The sequence below is a fragment of the Coffea arabica genome, chromosome 8e, assembly GCF_036785885.1.
Source record: "Coffea arabica cultivar ET-39 chromosome 8e, Coffea Arabica ET-39 HiFi, whole genome shotgun sequence".
NCBI classification, from domain to species: Eukaryota; Viridiplantae; Streptophyta; class Magnoliopsida; order Gentianales; family Rubiaceae; genus Coffea; species Coffea arabica.
In genome coordinates, this window is record NC_092324.1 from 51,523,943 (window position 1) to 51,547,932 (window position 23,990).

Below are 23,990 nucleotides of genomic sequence, written 5' to 3' on the forward strand. Positions count from 1 at the left end.
AAATAAACTAAAAATATTTTTTTAGCGTAAACAATTTTTGTCATTTTTTGAATTTCTGATTTTGCCCTTACAAATTCTAATTTTTACTCTCATCATCTAATGACATTTTGTTAGTCATAACTACCCTAATGTAACTACCAAATTACTATAACCTTATAAGCCAAGGATTTTTAATGAAAATTTTATATAACTTTATCTACGTAAAAAAAAAACAAAATGTATACAAAATTAATTCATTTTAATTACTTGTGAACTGCATACAAATTGCGCGTGCCCTTAATACTAATACAGAAAATTAAAGTTAAGCGTGAAGATTGTATAGATCGATTGCTGCAATTAAGTGGGAGCTCGTCCAAACTTTAAAGTTAGCACTAATTACGTTGTATCACACGTTTTAATGAAATTGTAGTTGAATTTATGGCCCTCCAGAATTCTTTAAAAATGTCCATTTTGGAAGAGAAGAGATGAAAAAACAAAATTGAACTCAAGCTCTAATTCAAGTTGAGACCCGTGTGAGACCGAACTAAAGAGTGCATGCAAGGATGTTGAGATCCATTTTTGCAAGTTGGATCTTTCATTCCATATATGATATACCTAACTAATTGTATCCAAAATGAAGCTTTAGTGCTTTCAATTCATAAACTCGCGCTCATTATTAGTTTACACATTTATTTTTGATGTGACTGCATTCCAGATTGATCAGACCATAAAATGAATCTAACATGATCCACTATCGGAATTCTCATGTTCCAAGGTGGCTTCCTAGTGAAGGGGGAAATATATATATATATATATATATGTATATATAAACTAGAGAGAGAGAGAGAGAGAGCAAACACCGCCATAGCATGTGATTTTTTATATGCTCTGTTTCATGACGAGTCTATATTTGAACTAATGAAGATTTCTAATCTTTTGTTTTAAAGGAAAAAAAAAATCTAGTGATATCATAGATACAGTAAAAGTTACATAAATAAATAAAACTCTTTTATTTTGTCTCAAAGATATTTGAATGTGTATAAAACGAACAGGTGGAAATACCTAAATCAAGGATGCATGATTATAGATGTAGAAAAAAAATAGATATTCAGAGGCGTTTATAACTTTCAAAATCATGTGTATGTAACATTTATACTTTTTTTAAAGGAAAAAACACACATCAAGCAATCATGTCCACTCACCTTTTCCAACTCATAAACATATTTTCCAACTCACCTTTTTATATTTTCAACCACTTTTTTATCTCATATACATTACATCACAAAAAGTGCTATAGTAATTATTTCAAATAATACTCTGTCCAAACAAACCGGGCATCATAGAATACTCGTTAAAATATATTTTAGGTGTTATATTTTTAGAAATATAAGATTAATTAGAAAAAATAAATAAATACAAGAAATGGCATATAAGATTAAATAGAAAAAGTATATAAATGTACGAGAGAATAATAATTATTAATATGTATATAAATATGGTATGTTAGGTGAATACTAGGTGTCTTAACGAGTGCCCTAAGTGCACCTGTTAGAAAAACTCATAAAAAATATCATTTTTTTTATTGCTATAAAAAATGCCATCCTTTATCAGTAGTTCAGTGCTATTCTTAATCAATTAAGTACTAATGAAATATAATCTAATTGATAAAATGCTTTACCTATAATCTATATATGTCACACAAATTTGAGTTATTAAGGAAATAAGCTCTTATAAATAGAAAAGGAAAAGGAAAAGGAAAAGGAAAAAGGGGTATCAACCACGTAGAGATACACAGCGCTAGTATAATTTAAGTGGTGTCAGTAGAATTTTTCTTCAGGAAGGAGGACGGATCGATCGGACATGGTCACCTCTTTCCCTCCGTCTCTCTCCCTCAACTTTCCTCCTATCGTTGATTCACTTCGCAGACTAAATACCAATGCATAAAACCACCTCAAACAAAACCATCTCCATCGGTCCCCCGTTTCTCCTCTCTCTCTCTCTCTGCCTAGCTCTCTCTCCCCAGACCCAGAGGACCCTTGTCTCTTTCGCCTCCTCCTTCTCTCTCTACTTTTTCCGTTTCTCTCTCTATCTCATTATAGTAACATTCCACTTCCACCGCGTACATGTCTTTTCCGTTAGATTCCGGACGCGTACTACTACTACCCCTTCTCTATCACTGCTATTATTTTAACAGTACTGCTACTTCTCAGTTCTGATTTACTTTACCCTTTCTCAGTATTAGACCATCTCACCATCCCAACCTCATTATCCTGCACCACCCCCATTCAAATTTTATTGTTCTATATTCCACTACTTTTTTTTTTTTTTAAATGAGAGGATTTTCGAAGCACGAACGTCGGTGGGGCTCCGACTCTGTTCCGGTGGATAGAGCCGTCAGCAGCTCCTCCTCCCCCGGGACCGACTCTGCCGCTGCGTCATCAGTAGGTACGGAAGAGTTCGTCGAGGTCACGCTTGATCTCCAAGACGATGACACCATCATTTTACGGAGCGTCGAACCGGCGACTGTCATCAACGTGGACAATGACGTCACTGTACTCACCGGCGGGAGTTTAAGCGGAGTTGAGACGCCAGTTTCAGGCTCGGCCAGCGTTTCTCGGTCCCCGACGATGAAGAGGAGCTCGTCCAACCGCCTTCTGCAGTTTTCCCAAGAGCTGAAGGCGGAGGCCAAGGCGAAGGCGAAGCAATTCTCCCAGGAGCTTAAGGCGGAGCTGCGGCGGTTTTCGTGGAGCCATGGACATGCATCACGTACTCCAGCCCCGTCGACAGGAGCAGGGAACAGTGGCTTGGAATCGGCTTTAGCGGCTCGCGCCATGCGTCGACAGCGAGCTCAGCTCGACCGAACTCGTTCCGGCGCTCAGAAAGCTCTGCGAGGACTCAAATTCATCAGTAACAGCAAAACTAACGGCGTTGATGCCTGGAACGAAGTTCAGGAAAATTTTTACAAGCTTGCTAAAGAGGGTTATCTTTACCGTGCCGATTTCGCACAATGCATAGGTTAACACAAATATATTAATATATTAATATGATTATTCACTTACATCATATATATATATATATATTAATCGGAATATTCGATGCTTTTTTTTTTATTATTTGGATGAAGGGATGAGAGATTCTAAGGAATTTGCGCTGGAATTATTTGATGCATTAAGCAGAAGGAGAAGATTGAAGGTGGAGAAGATCAGCCGAGATGAACTGTTCGAGTACTGGTCCCAGATCACCGATCAGAGTTTTGATTCTCGGCTTCAGATATTCTTTGACATGTATGGTTTACTTAATCCTTAACTAATTGAAGAAAATTACGCTAATCACAGTAAAAAGATGGAGGTGAAAGCTATAGTATATATGTTATTTGTAGGAATTAATCATTGAGGAGTGGTTATTAAGAAACGAAATGACAAATATACAGCTACTTCCAAAAATTAGTACGGTTGCGTGCAGGGTCAATATTGTCCTTTTGTATCCAAATGATTAATGCGTAGCTTGGGTTACAGGGTGGACAAGAACGAAGATGGTCGAATTACTGAAGAGGAAGTTAAAGAGGTACTAATTTTTCTAACCTTATTCCTCCCACGTGACCAAGGTAAAAGAATTTTAAGTGCTCTTGATTTTCTGATTAGTACTCCCAAATAGGCTTTCTGATCTTGTAAACCATAATCTTTTTTATTTAACCCTTGATTTAACTAATTATTATTGACCAGTTGTGAGGTGCAAGGTCAAAAAACATTTGATTTAGGCTTAAACTAATCATTACATATAGTAGATCACAGTCTGTCAGATTCCGGTGACCCCAAAAAAAAAAGAGAAAAAAAGAAAGGGTGTAGCTGACCTTTTCAATTAGCAGACGACTTATAACTTTTGCAATACTGTAAAAAAAATAACATAAAATAAAAGTACTGTGTACTACTCATAATTTTAATTTTATATAAGTAGATACATACATGCATGCATATGCATGAGATTAAAACTACGGCAGAGTTGTTATGGCTAAGCTAAGGAGGGCGGTGGTTTATAATTTTTATGTTTTTTGGGTTAGGCGTGATTTGGTGAGTATAAATTGGAAAAAAAAAAATCCCAAGCCAACGAATCCATGGTATATGTGGTTTTAGACAGTGATTAGATGAGGTTTTTTTTTTTTTTTTTTCTTGATTTCTGACGTTTCCCACTTTTTTTTATCTATCTTTGGGGATAACGGACTTGAATATTCGAATTACCAGAATTCGTAAAGCTTGACATGCTCCTGTGTCACTTGCCGATATTCTCCAGTTTGCACCACACACAGTTTCAAAATTAGCTTTAAGTCATTTTCACTGGGGTTGGTGAGGGTACTCTTTTCTACTCCACGTGGAAGATAATTTTTTTCCCTCTCTCTCTCTCTCTTTTTTTTTTTTTTTTTGGGTGGTGGTTTAATTTAAAATAATTAATGCAGATTATCATGCTAAGTGCTTCTGCAAATAAGTTATCAAGATTGAAGGAGCAAGCAGAGGAATATGCAGCTTTGATCATGGAAGAGTTAGATCCTGAAAGGCTTGGCTACATTGAGGTAAAATGATTAATTAGTTGCTTGCGCGACAATTAATCATCCTTCCATTCCCTATCTACTGAATCGATCACATTATTGAATTTAGTTATTCAAAACAAGTAATCTGAGTTCAGACGCCCGTCAAAGCACGTCTTGGACTCGTTCTAAGAAAATGGTTGTAACTAAATTAATAATTATATATCAGACTTTTTTGTTTTCAGAGAGTCAGTAGTTGGATGACAAATGCTTGACTAAAGTTTGTGGTGGGTTACTTCTCCTTGTTCAACCGTACACGAAGAAGAAACGAACTGCTCTATTAGTTATTAGTTGTGTATTACTTTTAATTTGCTTTCTGTTTCGGCTCACTGCTTAATTGGTCATAAGTTGTTTAACAATTTCGGTACTTCAGTCGTTCTTTTTTTTTTTTTTTTTGGTCTCCTCAAATTATTATGGATTATATTAGATTGGCTTTGGAATATTCCGGAGAGCAATAATACCAACATGAGCCTATATGAAACCAGATAATGCTTTTCTCCATGATGATTTTTTTTTCTCTTTTTAACAACGTTGTTGGTACCTAATTTAGGACAGATTAGCTGGACAGATATCGAAATGATAAAGAGTTATTTGTTCTACTTGCTGTACGCTAACCTGAAAATAACAGTAAATGCTACTTTATGAAATTGTAGAAATAATTATTATTTTCCCACACATGAGAGGGAGTCTCAGTTTGGCCACAAACGGAAAAAGAGAGAGAGAGAGAGAGAGAACCAGAGAAATATGGACAAAATATTTGTTAGAAAATTGCAAGTACGGATGTTTGATTGATTGGGCGTGTTCCAGCTCCATTAGTGTGATTCTGTCATTAGTTTACTTTATTATTATTTTTTTTATGAAAAAACGGGTTGACTTCATTAGTAACAGTGCTGTAAATTTCATGTGATAGTCTTTTAATTTTTTTTTACCCCTTCTCAAACATGATCCATATCAAGTTGATTAGAATGAAATTTTAATCAAACAAAGAGTATGGCTATGTTTTCTTATCGTAACTTTTCTAATTTCAGGCTTATCCATATATTTTCCTTCATATGTTTTCGTTCTATATTCTATAAAGAACTCTAGTCTAGTGTAATATAACCCCCCCTTCCCCAACCCACCCCCCTCAAAAAAAAAAAAAGGTATAGGTTCATTTAATCAAAAAAAAATTTGAGCAGTTAAATCTTACTTGCATACAATCCCATTTTTAAAGTGTACATTAGATCTAAAAATATTTTTTTCCTTACACAGTAAAAGTATTTGATAACTGTTACTATACGTTTGCATACACGAAATTACTAGGTGGTGCAAAATGACAGTAGTGCTTTAGATGTACTTTTGATTCCACTTCTACAGAAAACTATCGATGCTACCCTCCCCTGCGACCGCTTTTGCGGTCCAGGCACCACTTATCCACCCATCCATTGTTGGGTTCCCCTATTTGACTTGAAACGCGCGTTTTAAGCACAAACACGTGCTCAACAAGCTGTGGCCCTGGATTACAAACACTAATGTATTGTATTGTAATGTAATGAGTAGGTGAAATGTTGAATTGTCCTTGGTGGCGTGGGTAGCATGATTTGATGATTCATCTGATTTTCTGATCCCATATATATTTCTTTCATGTTGGTTTTTCATGATGATGCAGTTGTGGCAGCTGGAAACACTACTGCTTCAAAAGGACACGTATTTAAGCTACAGCCAAGCCCTGAGCTACACGAGCCAAGCTTTGAGCCAAAACCTACAAGGGCTGAGGAAAAAAGGCCCCATCAGAACTATGAGCACAAAATTGGTTTATTACGTGCAAGAAAATTGGAGGAGAATTTGGGTTCTGACGTTGTGGTTCGTGATTATGGTTGGACTCTTCACTTGGAAGTTTTATCAGTACAAGCAGAAGGATGCATTTAAGGTCATGGGCTACTGTCTCCTCACGGCTAAAGGTGCGGCTGAGACGCTTAAATTCAACATGGCTCTTGTTCTATTGCCTGTGTGCAGGAACACCATTACGTGGCTGAGGTCCACCAGGTTGGGGTATCTTGTGCCCTTTGACGACAACATCAACTTCCACAAGGTAAGTTAAAAAAGAGTTGAGACTGACTCAGCTTCACTTTTTCAGTTTTCACAAGGAAAATTTCCTCCTCATTGCTTGTCTTATTTTAGGCGTTAATCTTTGGGCCCACCTGAGATACATTATGAATAAGTCAGCGTGATCCGTTGATGTCAACCATGAATCGCAATAGATATACCTTCTGTCTGCCTTCGCTTTGATTTCACAAGAAGCAAAATTTGACCACTTCCAAAAAAAAGGGACTCGAATTAACTTAACAAATGATCATAAAAACAAGCTTTGGCAGACATCAATACGTTAATCAAAACTGTATTATGTAGCAAAGTTGTGCATTGTAAAAAGGCTTAAATAGTCAACTGGATGGTATATATTTATTATGTGTACATAACATTATTGGGTAGTGGGTACCATAAAAAAGTTCCCTAAATGTTGGCCACGGAAAAGCGAGGTACGTGCTACAATCGACTTAAAGGATAGATGGCTTTGTGTGACATATTGGATGAGATAAGTTCATTCTAGAGTCATTTTAGCCATAGATTGTTGTACTGCATAATGCACTTCAATTGTAGTCCAGCGTGGAGAAAGACTGTTAATATCGCAAAAAAATTATTTGCGGCTTGATTATTAAAAGTTTTTCCTTATTGTGAGAAGAGAAGACAATATAAAATAAGAATTTATGCAATTTAGGGATGACTAAATCCACACCCCTGCAGTCTAAATCCATACCCCTGATGCATTAATAACTTGTATCACGAGCATTGATAACTTGTCAAATTAGTATTAAAAGTTATACCAGGTGAAAACTAGAGGTTTCACTTGTAGATGATTGGGGGTAAGACAGCATCAAGAATCCATGGGTTCTCATGCCTCATCACTAGATATCCACGTGCCATCAATGATTATTGTGATTCTCAAAAATACTTCTGGGAGTGATATATGTTAAAACATCCAATTATGTTATGTAGCCTTTAAATTTGAGCATGATGTTCAAAAGTTTGACTCATAAGAGCAACCTACTAGGTTCATGGCACTTCTATGCGATCCTTGGCGCAACTGATTCTTACAAATCTTTAGACAAGATTTACTGCACCAGTCAACGAAAATGAATTTTTTGTTCTGTTGTATGATAGGATATTCTAAAACCTGCACTGCTTATCATGGTTGGTTATGTAAAATCCTGACTTTTCTTGTTCTCTTTGAAGACCATTGCAGCAGCCATTGTTATTGGTGTCATACTCCATGCTGGAAACCACCTTGCATGTGATTTTCCCAGGCTTATAAATGAAACTGATGAAACTTATGCTCATTATTTCTTCAATGTCTTCGGGCAACATAAGCCCCAATATTTGGACCTGGTACGAGGAGTTGAAGGTGTGACTGGAATTCTGATGGTTATCTTCATGGCAATTGCTTTCACTCTTGCAACGCGGTGGTTTAGGCGGAGCCTTGTTAAGTTGCCCAAGCCCTTTGACAGGCTTACTGGCTTCAATGCCTTCTGGTATTCACATCACCTGTTTGTGGTTGTTTACATCTTGCTCATCATTCATGGCTTTTTCCTTTACCTTGTGCACAAATGGTACCTTAAAACGGTATAGTTGCCAACTCCTGATTTCCTTTTGCTATAAATCAAATTACAGGTAATTCCATTTTAGTTAGCTTAACGGACATCCTCATTTGCTTGCAGACATGGATGTTTCTAGCTGTTCCTGTACTTCTATATGCAGGGGAAAGGACCCTTAGATCCTTCCGCTCAGGATTCTATCCTGTCCGACTTCTAAAGGTCAATTAATAGCCAACTCTCAAGTATCATACTAGCCTTGTTCATGCAATTATGAGAGTACCAATTCTAAAGGCTTCTTTTTCTACTTTTAATAAACTGAAGCTAGGCATCATGTGCATGATTTAACTGTCAAATTAGTGGCTGGTTTCATTTCACATTGACGAAGAATAAGAAAATTGGAGAAGCAAATAAAGGAACTCAATTTTATGGCCACAACTGAAAGTTTTGCAAACTTAGGAAAAACTCTCCTGATTCTTGTTGCTGTTCTTTCATAGAAGCCTACTCTTATTCATTTTGAGGGTAGTGAAAACTATCAACTTTCTACCCTTTCAGGTTGCAATTTACCCTGGAAATGTCCTCACACTGCAAATGTCCAAGCCTCCTCAATTTCGATATAAGAGTGGACAGTACATGTTTGTCCAATGCCCAACTGTTTCTCCATTTGAATGGTAAGCAAAAAATTTTGCCTGCACAATATGATGCATTTTATGGCCTCTTTAGCCTGGTTTATTTCATGGTCTATTTCCTCTTTACCAATGTCCAACAATGTAATTTTCCTAGCTTCTCAATTCACCTTTTAATGTTTCGATATACAGGCATCCATTTTCCATTACTTCAGCTCCTGGAGATGACTACCTCAGCATTCATATCCGGCAGCTTGGTGATTGGACACAAGAACTTAAAAGGGTATTCTCAGAGGCTTGTGAACCTCCCATGGCTGGGAAAAGTGGGCTGCTTAGAGCAGATGAGACAACCAAGAGAAGGTATATGTCCTTAATTAATACAGTAGTTGGAGCTACTTGTAGATGTCTTCAAATTAACAAATGCTGCTTTTATAAATAAATTTGACAAGATCTCTTTACTAAATGCTACTTGTAAGTAATTCGTATTCTTTATGTGCAAGTTTGTCAGATAGAATTGACTAACCTCTTTTACCTGCCAACTTTGTCATAATTTTGGTTTCCTTATATCAAAACAGCACTGTAACTGCCTTTTTGAATATATTCCTGTGCATCTTAGTTTGCCAAAGCTATTAATTGATGGACCATATGGGGCTCCAGCACAAGACTATCGGAAGTACGATGTGCTGTTACTTGTTGGTCTTGGGATAGGAGCAACACCATTCATCAGTATCCTAAAAGATTTACTCAACAACATTGTCAAGATGGAGGAGCAGGCCGTAAGTTCCTATGTTCTTACTAAGATGAACTATCTGCAGTACTTCCATCATCCAGCAAATACTGAGACATGCTACCATGTTTTAACAAATTCTTACATGATATTAATTATTCTGCACAATGTTCTTACTCATACACGAGCTTGAGTTCAGTTTCCTAACTTTCAGGATTCAGTTACAGACTTCAGTAGGCATTCAGATCAGAGTAATGGATCCACAACATCTCCCTCTCTTGACAAGGTTTCTGGAAAACGCAAGAAGACATTAAGGACAACTAACGCTTACTTCTACTGGGTGACGAGGGAACAAGTATCATTCGATTGGTTTAAAGGTGTGATGAATGAAGTTGCTGAACTTGATCAAAGGGTAATGCGATGTTTATGGTCTTCTGTATCAATAGAAGACATTCTAGATCATATGCACTTATGTTTCTGCTTCTGAATTCTAGGGCGTTATTGAGATGCATAACTACTTAACCAGTGTATATGAAGAAGGCGATGCACGTTCAGCTCTCATAACCATGGTTCAGGCACTTAATCATGCTAAAAACGGTGTTGATGTCGTATCTGGCACTAGGGTAAGGTGTTTCAAGTATTAGTACTTTTATCATACTCCAAATGCCTGTAGAAAGGCCAGTATATCTATAATTTTGGAATTGAACCAGCTGAATTGAAGTGATGGTCAATTTCTCATTTTGGTTGATGGTCCCAAAGAGATATGGTGATGGAAAATTCGAGGTTTGTGCTTTATCTAAGAAAAAGACTAATTCTAATTATCTATTCACAGGTGCGAACACATTTTGCAAGGCCTAACTGGAAGAAAGTACTCTCTAAAATTTGCACCAAGCATGCTAATGCTAGGATAGGTAAGTGCATTTTTCTGAACCTAAACATCAGAATTTTATTCTTGTTAGGCAGTGTATCGCAATCATAATTAATTATCTGGACAGGAGTTTTCTATTGCGGGGCTCCAGTCTTGGCCAAAGAGCTAGGTAAGCTTTGCCAGGAGTACAACCAGAAGGGTTCAACCAAATTCGAGTTCCATAAAGAGCATTTTTAGACTGCCGTAAGATAAAATTATGCCATAGAAGAAGTACTTTGATCTTAGCTGAAACACCAAGAAAGATGTGTCAACAGATAGTTAGTTGACTAAACATCATTACCACATTGATGCTCGATTGGAGCACCATAGAAGGGTGAAATAACAGAAAAGGAAAGGCATAAAGAAGGCAGGAAATGTTGTACAGTTCTGCGTTAGGGCAGCAAAAAAATTCATTGAAAAAAAGAGAAAAGTAGAGATATACAAGTACATTGGCAACAATGGTTTAGCCGCGTTTGTTTAAAGTAGATCCTCACGACCAGAAATGATTCTGGTTGGCTGTGAGATCGATTGAATTTGAATCAGGCGGTAGAGGTTGTGTTTCATGCAAGTGGCAGAATCAAAAGGAAAATCGCAGGATGGTGGCCTTCACATCCAATGGAGATCACTGAGACTTGAGAATGCATTACAGCTAAAAGATGTTGACCTTTGTGATAATTGAGCATGAAAGGGAGACGTGACCTTTATGATAATTGAGCACGAAAGAGAGACATTCGTGTTTGGTTTTGATGTTAAAAAAAAAAAAAAAAAAAAAGCCACTATAATTTTTAGGTGAAGATGAGGCAGGTCTTCTGGATTTGTAGAGTTTGGGGTGGACGGCTTGCCGATTGAACTATTGCATTTTTTGGAGGTGGGCTCAGGGAATCCTAGAAGATCATGCTGATGTAGGTGTCTGCTGCAATTTTTCTCATTATCTTGTTTGTCAGAATGCTAAGCTTGATGACACACTTTTTACCGGTACTGCATGTTTGCTGAAATCAAGGATAGGTAGGATAATTAACAATATGTAAATGAGACTCAATAGTATCAGTCTTTCACACTCCTCAGAGGATTAGAGATACAAGTGTATGTAATGTAAGAATAAAAACTGAATTCAATTTATACCAAGGAATGTTTGGGCATTCCACATACTTGAAAAGCTCTTTTATGGATACCCTTTTCGCTTTTGTACAGCTCTGGTTTACTGCTGCTGGCGGAATGATGGCTGTTCTGGGCAATTTTGAACAGTGTATTTCAAGCCATCACATTACACCATCTTTAACTCATCTAGTTATCGCTTACAAAACTCTTGTTTAGTTGATTTTTGCCTGTTGAGTTCATCACATGTTGGGCTTTCCGTCCGAAGTCAAATGCAAATCCATCACGAAACATTAAGGTCGCTTTTCTGTTATAGTATTTAAAAAACACCTTATTCCTAGCATTATTACCCTGGAACAATCCAATTAATGGCCACCTCATTTGATTATTTGACCCTAGGACTTTCTGAAACATTAGCATGTGCAATTAATCATTCCTGTCTGGCATTTTATTTACTAGTTAGTGCAAAACAAAATTGTTATAGAAAAAGAAGAGGAGCCAGAGTCAGCAATCTGTACCGACAAATTGCAAATTAGCTAAAGACTAAAGCTCAAATTTTGCCGGGATCACGCTAGTCTTTTATTTTCTTTATTAGAAATTTAGGATCATAATTACTTAGCTTTAGCTGCTTAGAATTTTACCTTAGACAATTTAAAACAATATCTTTTTTCTTTGCAATAATTTATGAACTTTCATCTTACCATAGTCATGCATTTAGGTGTTTTTCGTTCCTACACTTTAGTGTCACTAACTTTCCATCCTACTTTGTAGTAGTATTTATGAATAACTTTGCAATAATACACTATTTTTTTTATGCGACACACACGTTAATTCAATTAATAAAGTGAGATCATCTCTTCAATAAAAGTCATACATTCAAATCTAGTTGCCAATGCTAGGATGTGAAGATGGATAGTTTTTTTTTGGTTGCCTGCCACGGTATCCAGGGCTTTACCCTGACTAATCCGTTGGTCGACCCGGGTCGCACACCTTGCTGTGGTGGGTGAGTCTCCCAACAAGGATAGCTGCATACGCCAGGTTTCGAACCCGAGACCTGCTTAAGCGGAACCAAGCTGCTTACCACTTGGCCCAACCCCAGTTGGTGAAGATGGATGGTTTGTAAGACGTTCTAAACAACTTATTATTTTTTGATTTGACAAGAAGAGATTCTTTTAATGACATCTAGATAACCTTCCGCCCACTCAAAATAAAATATATTCTTGTTCTTTGTAAATCCAGGCTCAATTCTGAAAACACTGGGTAGGCCCAATCTTCAAATTGAGCCCGTGGGTTCTCTGTGTTCAAATAGATCAGTGGGCTTCGTACAAATTTTTGATTCGGCAGCACTGTATCCCTTAGGACCAAACGAAGAGAGGAAAGTGATCCATTATCCATAAAAGGAAAAAGAGTAATCTTTTTCATTTCAGGAAAAAAATATATATATATGCATCACATTCTTTTTTTCTGTTTTGAATTTAATGCTTGTTTTTACTTTTTTCTTTTTTGGGGTCAATCAGAAATTCAGAATTAGCAAGGCATTCTCAACTCAATATGGAGTAAAGGTGCTGGTAAAATTCTCTTCTTTTAGAATTTGGACTACTGCCGAGTATGAGAAAATTTAAACAGTAGGTATGCAAGCATATTTTATGCTTTACACAATTAAAGCTTGGTGTCCGCTTCAAAAAGCATAAAATATAAGTATTTATTTGAATCATCAATCTTTATTTGAGTTCATATTTGCATATATAACTTATTATCCAATTACGTACTAATAATTTTGTACCTACCCAAGCTCTGGAGGCATGGCTCTTATCAGAAGGAGTTTGATGGAGTACCGTATATTTTATCCTGTCTTGGACTTTCAGGTTCTATTCTACCATTTGGTTGGGATTGCGGAAAATTTCCAACATCTGCGTAGGCTATTGATCTAGAAAGAAACTTGGCGAATTTGACCTCCATTTGGGGATTCCATAATTCCTGCAGAATAGTAACTACTGTCATTTGCAGAGTCTTAACAATTTTTATTCTACGTGATCATTTTTTTTTTGTAAAAAAAAAAAATCTAAAATAAAACTGCTCATAAAGACATCAACAACTTTCTCTATATTGTTTCACACCTATTGAGTCCTAGTCCGATGCTTTTGATGGATTAAAGTTTTTTTTTTTTTTACTGCAACGATAATATTTCTATAAGTTAATCTATTTTATTCTACAGGAAGGGAATGCTAAATAGGCTATATAAAGGATTAGCAGGTATATAGACCTGACTAGATCTTACGGCAGGTGGAGTTTGAATCCCTGATCTTACGGGCAAAGAAGGACTTTTGGATGGACTAAGTTAGTCTTAGTAGTTTTTTCCTTTGTCCGATTAGCACCACAATAATCCCACAAGGAACCCCATATACTGTAACGAGTCTGAAAGAGCTGCTGGAAATGTGTGTAAAATCGCACGTTTTAGACTTTTACGTCATCTCGTGGTACACGTCCACCCAAACGGGCACAAGAAAGTCATAGCTTCTCGAAGGTAAAAAATACCAAATCAAAGCTTAAGCTGAATAATGCAATTAATGATCTTATCTTAGTTCCTACAAGTAGAAGACGAAAATGTCTTGGAGAGCTCTAATTGTCAAATTTGAAGCAAAAGTCTCGATCACACAACGCGATATGTTGCAAATTTTCCTAGCTGCTGCATTTTCCAGGAAGGCGTTCCTCTCTACAAATAGGAAAAAAGTGCCATACATAAATACTACTACAATAGTACCTACGTAAGTTTCTTCCATCCCATTAAAGACAAATTGAGATAGTTTGAAGCGACAAAAAAAAAAAAAAAAATCCTTCGAGGAACATGGCTGAAAAATACCAGCAGCAGCAGCAGGTGTACCCACTGGCACCATCTACTATTGTGCCCAGGAGTGATGCTCAAGAATCAGGTACCTATGAATCCATGGAGCTCAGGAAGAAGAAAAGAATGAAAAGGTTAGTATATATCGCTGCGTTTGCTGTATTTCAGACAATAATCATCCTTGTTTTTGCCCTGGTGGTGATGCGCGTAAAATCACCTAAGGTAAGATTGGAGGACATCAATGTCATCACCAACGAGAATGGGAACATCAGGCTCAAGGCACAAGTCAGGATAAAGAATACTAATTTTGGGCGTTACAAATTTGATAGCAGCATAGCTACTTTGACCTCAGGAGGCGTATCGGTGGGAGAATTTGTGATCCCTGATGGGCGGGCCAGATTGAAATCCACCAAGACATACTATGTTATTGTGGATGTTACTAGCCCTTCAAGCTCTCGCAGAGCTGGCTCTAATTCTGGACTGCTGGAACTGAACGCTAAGGCTGAGTTGACTGGAAAAGTCGAATTCCTGATGGTGTTGAAGAAGAAAAAATCTGCAGAAATGGATTGTACCATGTCGGTTAATTTGTCAACAAATTCTGTCCAGGACCTCACATGCCAGTGAGGGCTTTGCTCAAGAGCATTCTTTTTGTAAAAAGCTTGTTTAGCTCGTCTGCTGCCTGTGAAAATGCTTCCTCATCCTTGTTTTTTTCACTCTGTGTTTTTACTATGAAATTCACGTTTTAGGTTAGTTTTTGTCAGTCGCTTGAACTCTTCTTGGTTTTGAACTACTATTATTTACTTCCACCTTCACATCTTGTGAACTTTTGATATTGAAACAGCTGCAAAAACTTTTGTGACACCATTGAGAATGAGATTCTCTGCGGTGATTCATACATGTATACATGTATATATATATATAAAGCAGTTTGGTAATCATCAGGACATTTCCTTTGCTGTTTAGAGCAGTAAGTTTCAAAGTTACTGCTGTGTCATTGTGACTTGTGAATGGTTGGAGTATAATTTGACATTATAATGATACGTGTGGATTTGGGGGGGGGGGGGGGGGCGCTATAAAATCAGGCATTATTAAATTATGCTTTTTCTACTATTTGATATCATAAGAGCACAGGATACTGCACTAGGTAAAGAAGGTGAATCCACAATAAAAACTTTAAAATTACCACTCAGCCTTAATTATAACAAGGAAGCAATTTATTCATTCATGACAAAATTAACACCAGACCAACTTCTTGTTATGTGCCTTTGTGGCACCAAATAAATGTTTATCAACTACAACGTTCGCTTGGATGGTGTGTTTTTTAGGTGTTTATTTAAACTTTTACAGTTGATTACTTTAATTGTTTTAGAAAAATGTTTGCATTTGTCCAAAACACTCTAACTTTCCGGAAAAAAAAAAAAAATCTCTTTCCCCTTCCCTCACCACTTGCAACCCACCACTGGCAATCTCCGTGTATCCTATTCAATGATATTTTTGGTTTTTTTTTTTAAAAAAAATTGTGAATGTTTTAGAGTGTTACAATAGTTTTTTAAGAATGCCTCAATAAAATTTCAAAATTTACAAATATCTTAAAAAATACATCTACAATAAAAAAAATTTCACATGCAAATGCTACAATGTAGATTTTAAAAAAATATCCCTAAAAACACCTAATCCACACATCAACAGGCCGGCGACACTCTCATGGTACTTCTTTTTGATCGGCTTTGGCAAATTAAACTATTGGGCCTGCATTGTTGGATGGTGAACCGGGTTTGTTCTGGGCTGTAGTCTGTTAAGTCTCTCTGGTCTAGGTGGCACGACAAGTTTTCATAAGAATTAACAAAAGTCTACTTCGTGAGTCCGATTTAATTTTAGCCCCCAAGCCCAAACTGTACCTCACAATTTGTATAGAGAACAAAAAAGAAATAAAAAATATTATTCCGACATGAAAAAGAGAAAAAGAGATGAGACAAAAAGGGCATGCAAAAGGCAAAAGCATGCAGCAATAACGGTTAAAGGAAGCTCTCTGTTTTTTGAAGTTTAAAAAATCAGTTGAATTCGAAATGATAATTTATGTGCCGTTTTGCAGCAGCACAGCACAGGGGAAGGGAAGGTTGCGATACGAGGCACCAACAGATTCAAGAAGGTTTTAACTTTTTCTTTTGGCTCTTTGGAGTTTGGGAGTCGATTAAATTCTTCAAAGTTCAAACTTTTCCCAAAGTACTGAGGTAATTCTAAAACTTTTAAGTCCGATAGCAAATGGATTCACCAGCCTTCGCAATCTCGGCACATTTTTTTTTTCTTGTCATTTCATTTCTGAATGGAAGTTGAAATGCGTTTTGTGGTTTCAACTCACGTATTGAATCGAACTGAAGCCAACTTATAAGCAACTCATTATGAAGATTACAAAAACCAATCAATATTAATTAACTCAGGATTTAACCTATTAAAAGATATTGCAGAGAAAGCAGGCAGTTTTGAATATGTGAATTGATCAACTGAGAACACCTTTAGGGTCCGTTTGTTTCGGGTGAAAATGTTTTCCAGGAAAATATTTTCCTAATTTCCCATGTTTGGTTGCACAAAAGTTACTGAAAACATTTTCCTATGTAAAATATTTTCACTCATCTTATGGAAAACAACTTCCCTTCCAAACTTACTGAAGTTGTTTTCCGAAATGCATGCATCACGCCTATTATATGTTCCAAACTTACTGAAAACATCTTGTAGTATGTTCCTTTTTTTTTTTTAGTATAAACAGGAGGACTCGAACCCAAGACCTCTTCCTTACACTCCCTCCCCCGTACCACCCAACCCAACCCTCCCCCTAGTATATTCAAAATAAAAAAAAAAATCTCATCCTGCTCATCCTATGCTAGTAATTAATTATATATAATAGGGACATTCTTTTCTAGAGAAACTTTCAGCAGTGAGAGTGCAAGATATATGTCACAATAAGCATTGCATGTGATTGATATTTGACACTAAATGGCCAGCAATTTGTTTATTGCTTAAGGAGATATTTTTTATTCATATATACATTTCTCCAAGATTTTTTAAAGTTAAACAATGAGATAAATTTTCTTATTTTGCATGGGAAGAAGTATGTAGTTATAATGTGTAGAAAGTAAAGATAGAGATAAAAGTGAAAATATTTCCAAAGTTAAACAAACACCAGAAAAATGAAGTAAGAAAATATTTTCAATAAGCTAACCAAACACCTGAAAATGATGAAAGGGAAATGATTTTCATGGAAAATTACTTCCACGAAAAATATTTTCCCAAGGAAAACATTTTACTTCCAACCAAACAGACCCTTAAAGGTGTTAAAATGAGAAAAAAAAACACTAATAATTAAAATAATTACTTTCAGTTTGACTTGCTAACTTTTAAGGGGTTGAAGATCATCTTTATTTTTCTTTTAAGGGCTTGGATTGCACTTAATCTTGTAACATTCCAATCCGAGTAAGAATACTAATGATTCTAAATTGACTAAGATTTTTCAATTTTTTTTTGGATACAAAATAGGAGAAACTAATATGACCCCCGAGGGGGGGGGGGGGGGGGGGAATGCAGGAACGGTACTGGTGGTGGACCTTTTCTTTAAAAAACACTCTGCTGATGTCTGCGGTAAAAGCGAACGTGAGTTTGATTACTTTGTTCAATCATTATTTGAAGAAATCAATCAACTCGGCCAATTCAACTTGTAAAATGCTGCCTCGCATATTAATATTATACTCCTATAACAAGATTTTAGACCTGCTATGTATGTATAAATATGTCCATCCAGCTTCCCAGGCTGCAGAGCCGACAGAAGCACAAATTCCATCAAAAGATTCCGCTGTTGATCTAGCTAGCCGCATTCAGCCTTCGGCATCCCTCCAAAACTCCTCTCCTCTCTCAAATCTTCAAGCTATCTCCACAAGATGTCGGAGGAAAGCCATGTAATTCCACTAGCACCACCACAAATTTACCGAAGAAGTGATGAGGAATGGGGGGCTACCACAAAACCAAAAGTCATTCATCACAAGCACGGAAGAAGCAGCAAATGTTTCGTCTACCTCTTACTGTTTCTCGTCCTACTAAGCATAGCTTCTTTAGCCTTCGGATTAGTAGTTCTGCGAATCAACGCCCCTAAGCTTAAGCTGGAGCTGGTGGAGATAAAGAATCTCAAGTACACTGCTCCAGATTTTGCTTCACTGAACATGACTATGGTTGCACAAGTGAAGATTTATAATCAGAACTTCGGTGGATTCACGTTCCACGACGGCAGCACAAGCGTGGTGTATGGGAACACCACTCTCGGGATGACGTATTGTAAAAGCGGGCTTGTTAGGGGCAGAAACTCCGAGAGAATGAATGTTAGTGTACAGGTAAAAGCCAATAATGGCTTAGCTGAGAACAAGAATTTTAGCAGTGATATGGGCTCGGGGTTGGTGAAATTGAGCAGCTATGCTAATCTTAGGGGTGAAATTCGTGTGTTGAAGCATTTTACTAGGCGTAGAACTTCATTCATGAACTGTACCATGAGTCTTAACTTGACGAGCCAAGCAGTCCAGGATCTGATATGCATGTAATCTTCACGGGACGGTTCTCCTTTTTCTTTCTTTTTTTTTTTCATGAACTTTTTTCCCTTTTTTCTTGTACATGCTCTATAACGACTGAGTAGAATATCCAAATAGAGATTCAATCTGTACAATTTTTTAGTATAATGGTGGTGAAAGCTGTTTTGGATTTGACGAGTAATGCAACATTAATTGCTCTATAATGACACAAAAGTTTATCCTGTTCTTTTTGAGTGCATTCTTGATGTACCTGGTCCCATGATAATGGGGTTATCTTGTTCTTCTAAGTCGTTTCTCTTTGTTTTCTGCCCTCTTTAGCTTCCAAGTTGTTCTCTTTACTTTGAAAGTCGGTCAAAATCCAATTACGGCACTAGGCGTCCTGAAAATTCAACTCAAGGACAATTAGACTAAATCAAGACACGAATTCGATAGATTCTTTAACTAAAAATGACCATGTTTGAAGCCTGATTGCTAGCTTTATCGCTCAGAAAAAAAAACTTGCCGTAAAGTGTCAATATGGTCTTTGGGATATACAAACCATAAAACTCGATCGGGACTTGTTAAAAGCTAGCTGCTCCTAAATTTTGGGAAAGGTAAGTAACAATTCTTTGTTACAAGAATCTTGCGTCGAGAAATTATGGAAGTACTCGAGTCCGCTAAACTTAGATTTGGTTTGCATAGGCAAAACTTTCTAGGTATTGGCGAGATGTAATAAGCATTCTTGCCAGAACTGTAACTGAATATGTCTATACACAAGTAAAATGACGACACATACTTGAACATCCTCAGAATAAAACGGAATTTCTAGGCCAACGGCAAAGTATAAATTATGGTACCTGGATTGGCGGCTGAGCCCGGATGTCACTATCTAATTTTGGCAAATGCATACTGGGCACGGCACAGATTAGTTGCAGGAGATAGTCTGATATGGTTCAGCCGACAGCACCCGTAAGAGCATTTCAGTTTTGCACAGAGTGCCGTTGGAACCAGATAGTATGAAATATCTGCACATTTTCCAGGTCAATATTATGATTTTTAGCCTGCCAAAAGTGGGGGGGGGGCCTGAATAGGCTACATTTAACCATTGTCTATTGGTGAGCCCACAAACGCTTAAATTTGCAACGGCTGCCAGACAATCCATCCACATGGATGATGGAACCAGTCGCAGGCATGATGCATCATCTGGAGCTCCCCTTTCCAGCCGCCACTGCTACAAGTTTTTATGTCTAATTACTGAACCAAAGTCCCAGTTTAAAAGAAAATGCCCTGAATATTTGCGAAGAAAGGGATCGTTCTATATCGTAGGACAAAAAGTTTAGACTTGGTTGACCTGATGATGAAAGATTAATGCACATTGGAAACTCGGACTTGGGAGGGAAAATGGACGTTGGAAGCCACTTGGGCATGAATTAAGTGTAGGGAGGAAAAATTTTAAGCTTGGTGAAGAAAGAGATAATGAAAGAGAATCTGGAGCTGTCACGGGACAATGTGTTAATTCAAGAAACGTCAGTACTCAGATTAGATTTAATGACGGGGACCCATATTATCCAAACCAATTCATTTTTTATTTTTATTTTTTTTTGTCAAATGTCAACTTCTATATATATTATCCAAGCCAATTCATGGGTGTGGAGATTTTGTTGTCTGGGCTCTCATTCGACCATGGGCTTCTGCAGTACAATTAGTTAGGGAGCTCGGGCAACCAAGATATCTTGTCGAGCAATCAGAACTCTATTGTTTTTCCACAGTTGCTTGTCTGATTGTCTTCGTAAGCCCAAGCTCTGGATGTTGTCATTTCATTTGAGAGAAGCCGGTCAAACGTGGAAACCCCCCTCATGCACGAAAAGAGCCCATTTCGTTTCAACTCTGAGAAGAAGATTTCCTATTTACGATCTCTTTCATTTTATCATCCAATTCAATTCTTATTAATCTTAGCTGCACTCTCCTGGGAAAAATCTTTCTTCAGGTGTTAAAAAAAATTTAGGCTTCTGGCTAAAAACAACTAATAAGCAATGGATGAGTGGTCAAGATCTTTATTAATTGATTTAGTTAGTATTGACCAACCGATATAGATTTAGTTTCATTAACATTAGGACAACTGGTATCGTCCTATGCAAATCAGTTAACGAAAATAGGCCAAGGACGAGGATCGGACGAGTAGCAGGCGGCGGGGGGCGGGGGGAACCGCTTCAGCAGCTTATCATGACGTTTTTATGCGTCTTCATGGAGTGATATAAAGAATTTGTGCTTCTCCTTAGTCAACATTAATACAACAAAGTTGCTTTCCTCGTTTGGTATACTTCTTTTTTGCCTGGTATAATTCCGCTTCCTTGTTGCACAATGGTAGAATGCCAAAACATGTACGAGATTCTGTTACTTGTTGATTCATACGTTGTTGTGCAATTCCTTCCTGCTCTTGAAGGAGTTCCACCGTACAAGTCCAACTTTACCCCGAATTTTAAATGAGTAAGGAGATGATGTTGAAAATATTACGATTGTTTAACATCAAAGTTTTTAGCCGATAGCATAAAGGTCTCAATCAGGAGTCAATTAAGCTTCGAACGTCCAAAATCTGTGCAAACTAGATATATACCCCTACCCCTTCAAACCACCCTTTCATGTAACAGCTGAACTGCTCTAATTCCCAGTTAGCTGTACATTTTATCAATGCCTAGGAACCAGCAAGTTGAAGTTGAACCTCTGTCCCCAGCCGCAGCCCCTTACTGGAACAACATAGATGATGATGGCCTCACCGTGGAATATAAGCGTCATCGCCGCCACCAGAAGTACGTCATGTGCTGTGGCTGCGTCACCGCCCTGATTTTGATTCCAGTGGTGGTTGTCTGTGTGCTAATCTTCACCGTTTTTGGTGCTAGATGTCCAAAACTAAGAGTGAACTCGCTCCAGATTGATGGGTTGGATCGTGTCAACTGGACTGATATTAGGCCTAACACAAATTTGTCCATCATAGCCGATGTCTCAGTGAAAAATCCAAATATAGCCTCCTTCAAATACAACAATGCATCAACCATTCTTTACTATGATGGGAACATCATCGGAGGAGCTAAGACACCAGGAGCAACTGCCAAGGCTGGTCGGACTCTCAGGTTGAATGTGACTATGGATATTCTGCTTGCCAAATTCCTGAATGTTTCCCGGCTGCAGGCTGATTATCTTGCAGGGATACTGCCAATGAGTAGCTACACCAGAATCAGTGGCAGGGTGAAAATTTTTAACCTTATAAAAAGGGGTGTTGTTGTAAGGACAAATTGCAGCATGATTGTTAATGTTACTAGTTATACCATTAAACATCAGGACTGCAAGAGAAAAGTTACTCTGTAGCAGACTGGCAAGGTATATCTGCAGAGGATTATATTATTTATTTACTGGAATTAATTCCCCAACAGATGTAAATACGAATGATGAGTCTACGTTAAAATAAAAAAAAATAAAAAAACCGTCCTACAGTCAGTGTCCATTTTTATGAAGCGTATTAGTATATTGTCGTTGATATCATGGTTAAACATTGATTAAATGTTGAATAAACAGGTAAATTGAACTTACAACTTCTGGGAACAAACTCACTGCGCTTGTCAATTTGCATCTGTTTGAATTTTAGTGCTGCAAATTCGGGCTTTCCTTGTAGAAGGAAGTCTTGAGACTATAAATTTAAAATGGACTAATTCTATTTTGCATTTCTAAACTTGTACCACTTTTTTAATTTGCACTCTAAACTTTAATTTTGAATACCTTGCACCCTAAACTTTTAATTATGGACACTTTACACCCTAGCTTTGCAAGTTTGTCTAATTTAACTCCAATCAATGACAATATTACCAAAATCACTTTACCACATTAACGTTCGATGGCACTATCAATTTCCCCCTTAACGTTACATTATAGTCACTTTACCCCCAAGACTAATAGTCAAAATTAGCGGAATTTGTCAATCAATGTGAAAAGACATGTTTAGCTTTTAAAATTATTATCGTTTTAATTATGGGTCTCATTATCAATTTACCCCATAGAATTATTTTTTAGGCAATTTATCCGATCATTAAACCAACTTAACAACTTAAAAAAATTTAGAAGAAAGTACTCTCCTCTTTGTATAATAAAAATAATAAAAAAATTTAGAATGACTCTTCTCCTTTTTAGTATCAAGAAAAAAAAGTTAAAGTATTAATCTCTTTCTTCTTGGCAATCTTATTAATATTAAAAATAAAGAAAGATTGGGGGGTGGAGAGAGAGAGCTCAATTCTTTTTTTTTTTTAAATACAAATAAGAAAGAGTTAAATATTTTTATTATTTTAAAATTATTTTATTTTTTTTGTTTACCATTCAATTCCAATCCTCATCCCGATAATTTTAAAGTAATACGATAATGTTAGACTCTTCTTTATTTTCTTTCTTTGCAAAACCTAATTTTCTGTATCTTTCTTTCCTATCTCTTTTTCTTTTCCTAATATTAATAAGTGTGAAAAAAGAAATTTGAGAAAACCCTTTTATTTTTATGTTTTTGGATCTTTTAAAGTGAAAAAAAGGAAGAAAAATCACTCCAACTTTTTTATTTTTAATTATATATAAAAAAAGGTAAATATATTTAAAATTTTTTGACTATACTAGTTAGATTAACAATGAGGCAAAAATGCCTAGAAAATAATTTTAAGGATTAAAGCCATTGTATCACTATAATTTAAAGAATAAAAGGATATTTTTTGTCCAAAATTTCTTTAACATATTAAATTGAATTACTCATGGGGGTTAAGTGATTAAAAGATAAAGTTAGGAGGTAAAGTGATAATAACCCTAACAATATATCGTTTTGTTCTAATTGCAGTGGCTTGTCTCTATACAAAGGGAATATTACAATTGACTTCAAAGACTTCTAGAAGAAAAAAAAGATGGAGTAATACACCCAAAGAAATTGAATGCTTCAACGCGAGAGCATACATGTGTCGTCCAACTGCATTGCCGCAGTCAAAATTCAATGCTCGAGTACGCAGTTAGGACCAAATTCAAGAGTCTACGAAGAGTTTAG

The 23,990-nt window shown here is 36.8% G+C and overlaps 3 protein-coding genes and 1 long non-coding RNA gene across 4 annotated transcripts; 3 read left to right on the forward strand and 1 right to left on the reverse strand.

Annotated features, from left to right (window-relative positions):
* The first annotated feature begins 1,714 nt into the window (after positions 1-1,714).
* Positions 1,715-11,613, forward strand: LOC113703906 (respiratory burst oxidase homolog protein A). Its single transcript, XM_027225419.2, has 14 exons — positions 1,715-2,994; positions 3,104-3,263; positions 3,495-3,543; positions 4,430-4,543; positions 6,207-6,629; positions 7,829-8,215; positions 8,311-8,406; positions 8,740-8,855; positions 9,003-9,170; positions 9,427-9,586; positions 9,752-9,949; positions 10,032-10,160; positions 10,370-10,448; positions 10,533-11,613. Exons 1-14 carry the CDS (start codon positions 2,310-2,312, stop codon positions 10,640-10,642), a joined length of 2,874 nt encoding a protein of 957 aa, XP_027081220.2. The 5' UTR covers positions 1,715-2,309; the 3' UTR covers positions 10,643-11,613.
* A 2,771-nt stretch (positions 11,614-14,384) lies between these two features.
* LOC113705016 (late embryogenesis abundant protein At1g64065-like) lies at positions 14,385-15,005 on the forward strand. The gene has a single exon (XM_027226878.2). It carries the CDS (start codon positions 14,385-14,387, stop codon positions 15,003-15,005), a length of 621 nt encoding a protein of 206 aa, XP_027082679.2.
* A 3,012-nt stretch (positions 15,006-18,017) lies between these two features.
* Positions 18,018-19,887, reverse strand: LOC140013002 (uncharacterized). The gene is made up of 2 exons (XR_011820061.1): positions 19,786-19,887; positions 18,018-19,328 (listed from the first exon to the last, which is right to left on the reverse strand). It is a non-coding gene; the product is annotated as an uncharacterized lncRNA (long non-coding RNA).
* Positions 19,888-21,616: 1,729 nt separating this feature from the next.
* On the forward strand, positions 21,617-22,291 carry LOC113705018 (late embryogenesis abundant protein At1g64065-like). Its single transcript, XM_027226880.1, has one exon. It carries the CDS (start codon positions 21,617-21,619, stop codon positions 22,289-22,291), a length of 675 nt encoding a protein of 224 aa, XP_027082681.1.
* The last annotated feature ends 1,699 nt before the right edge of the window (positions 22,292-23,990 follow it).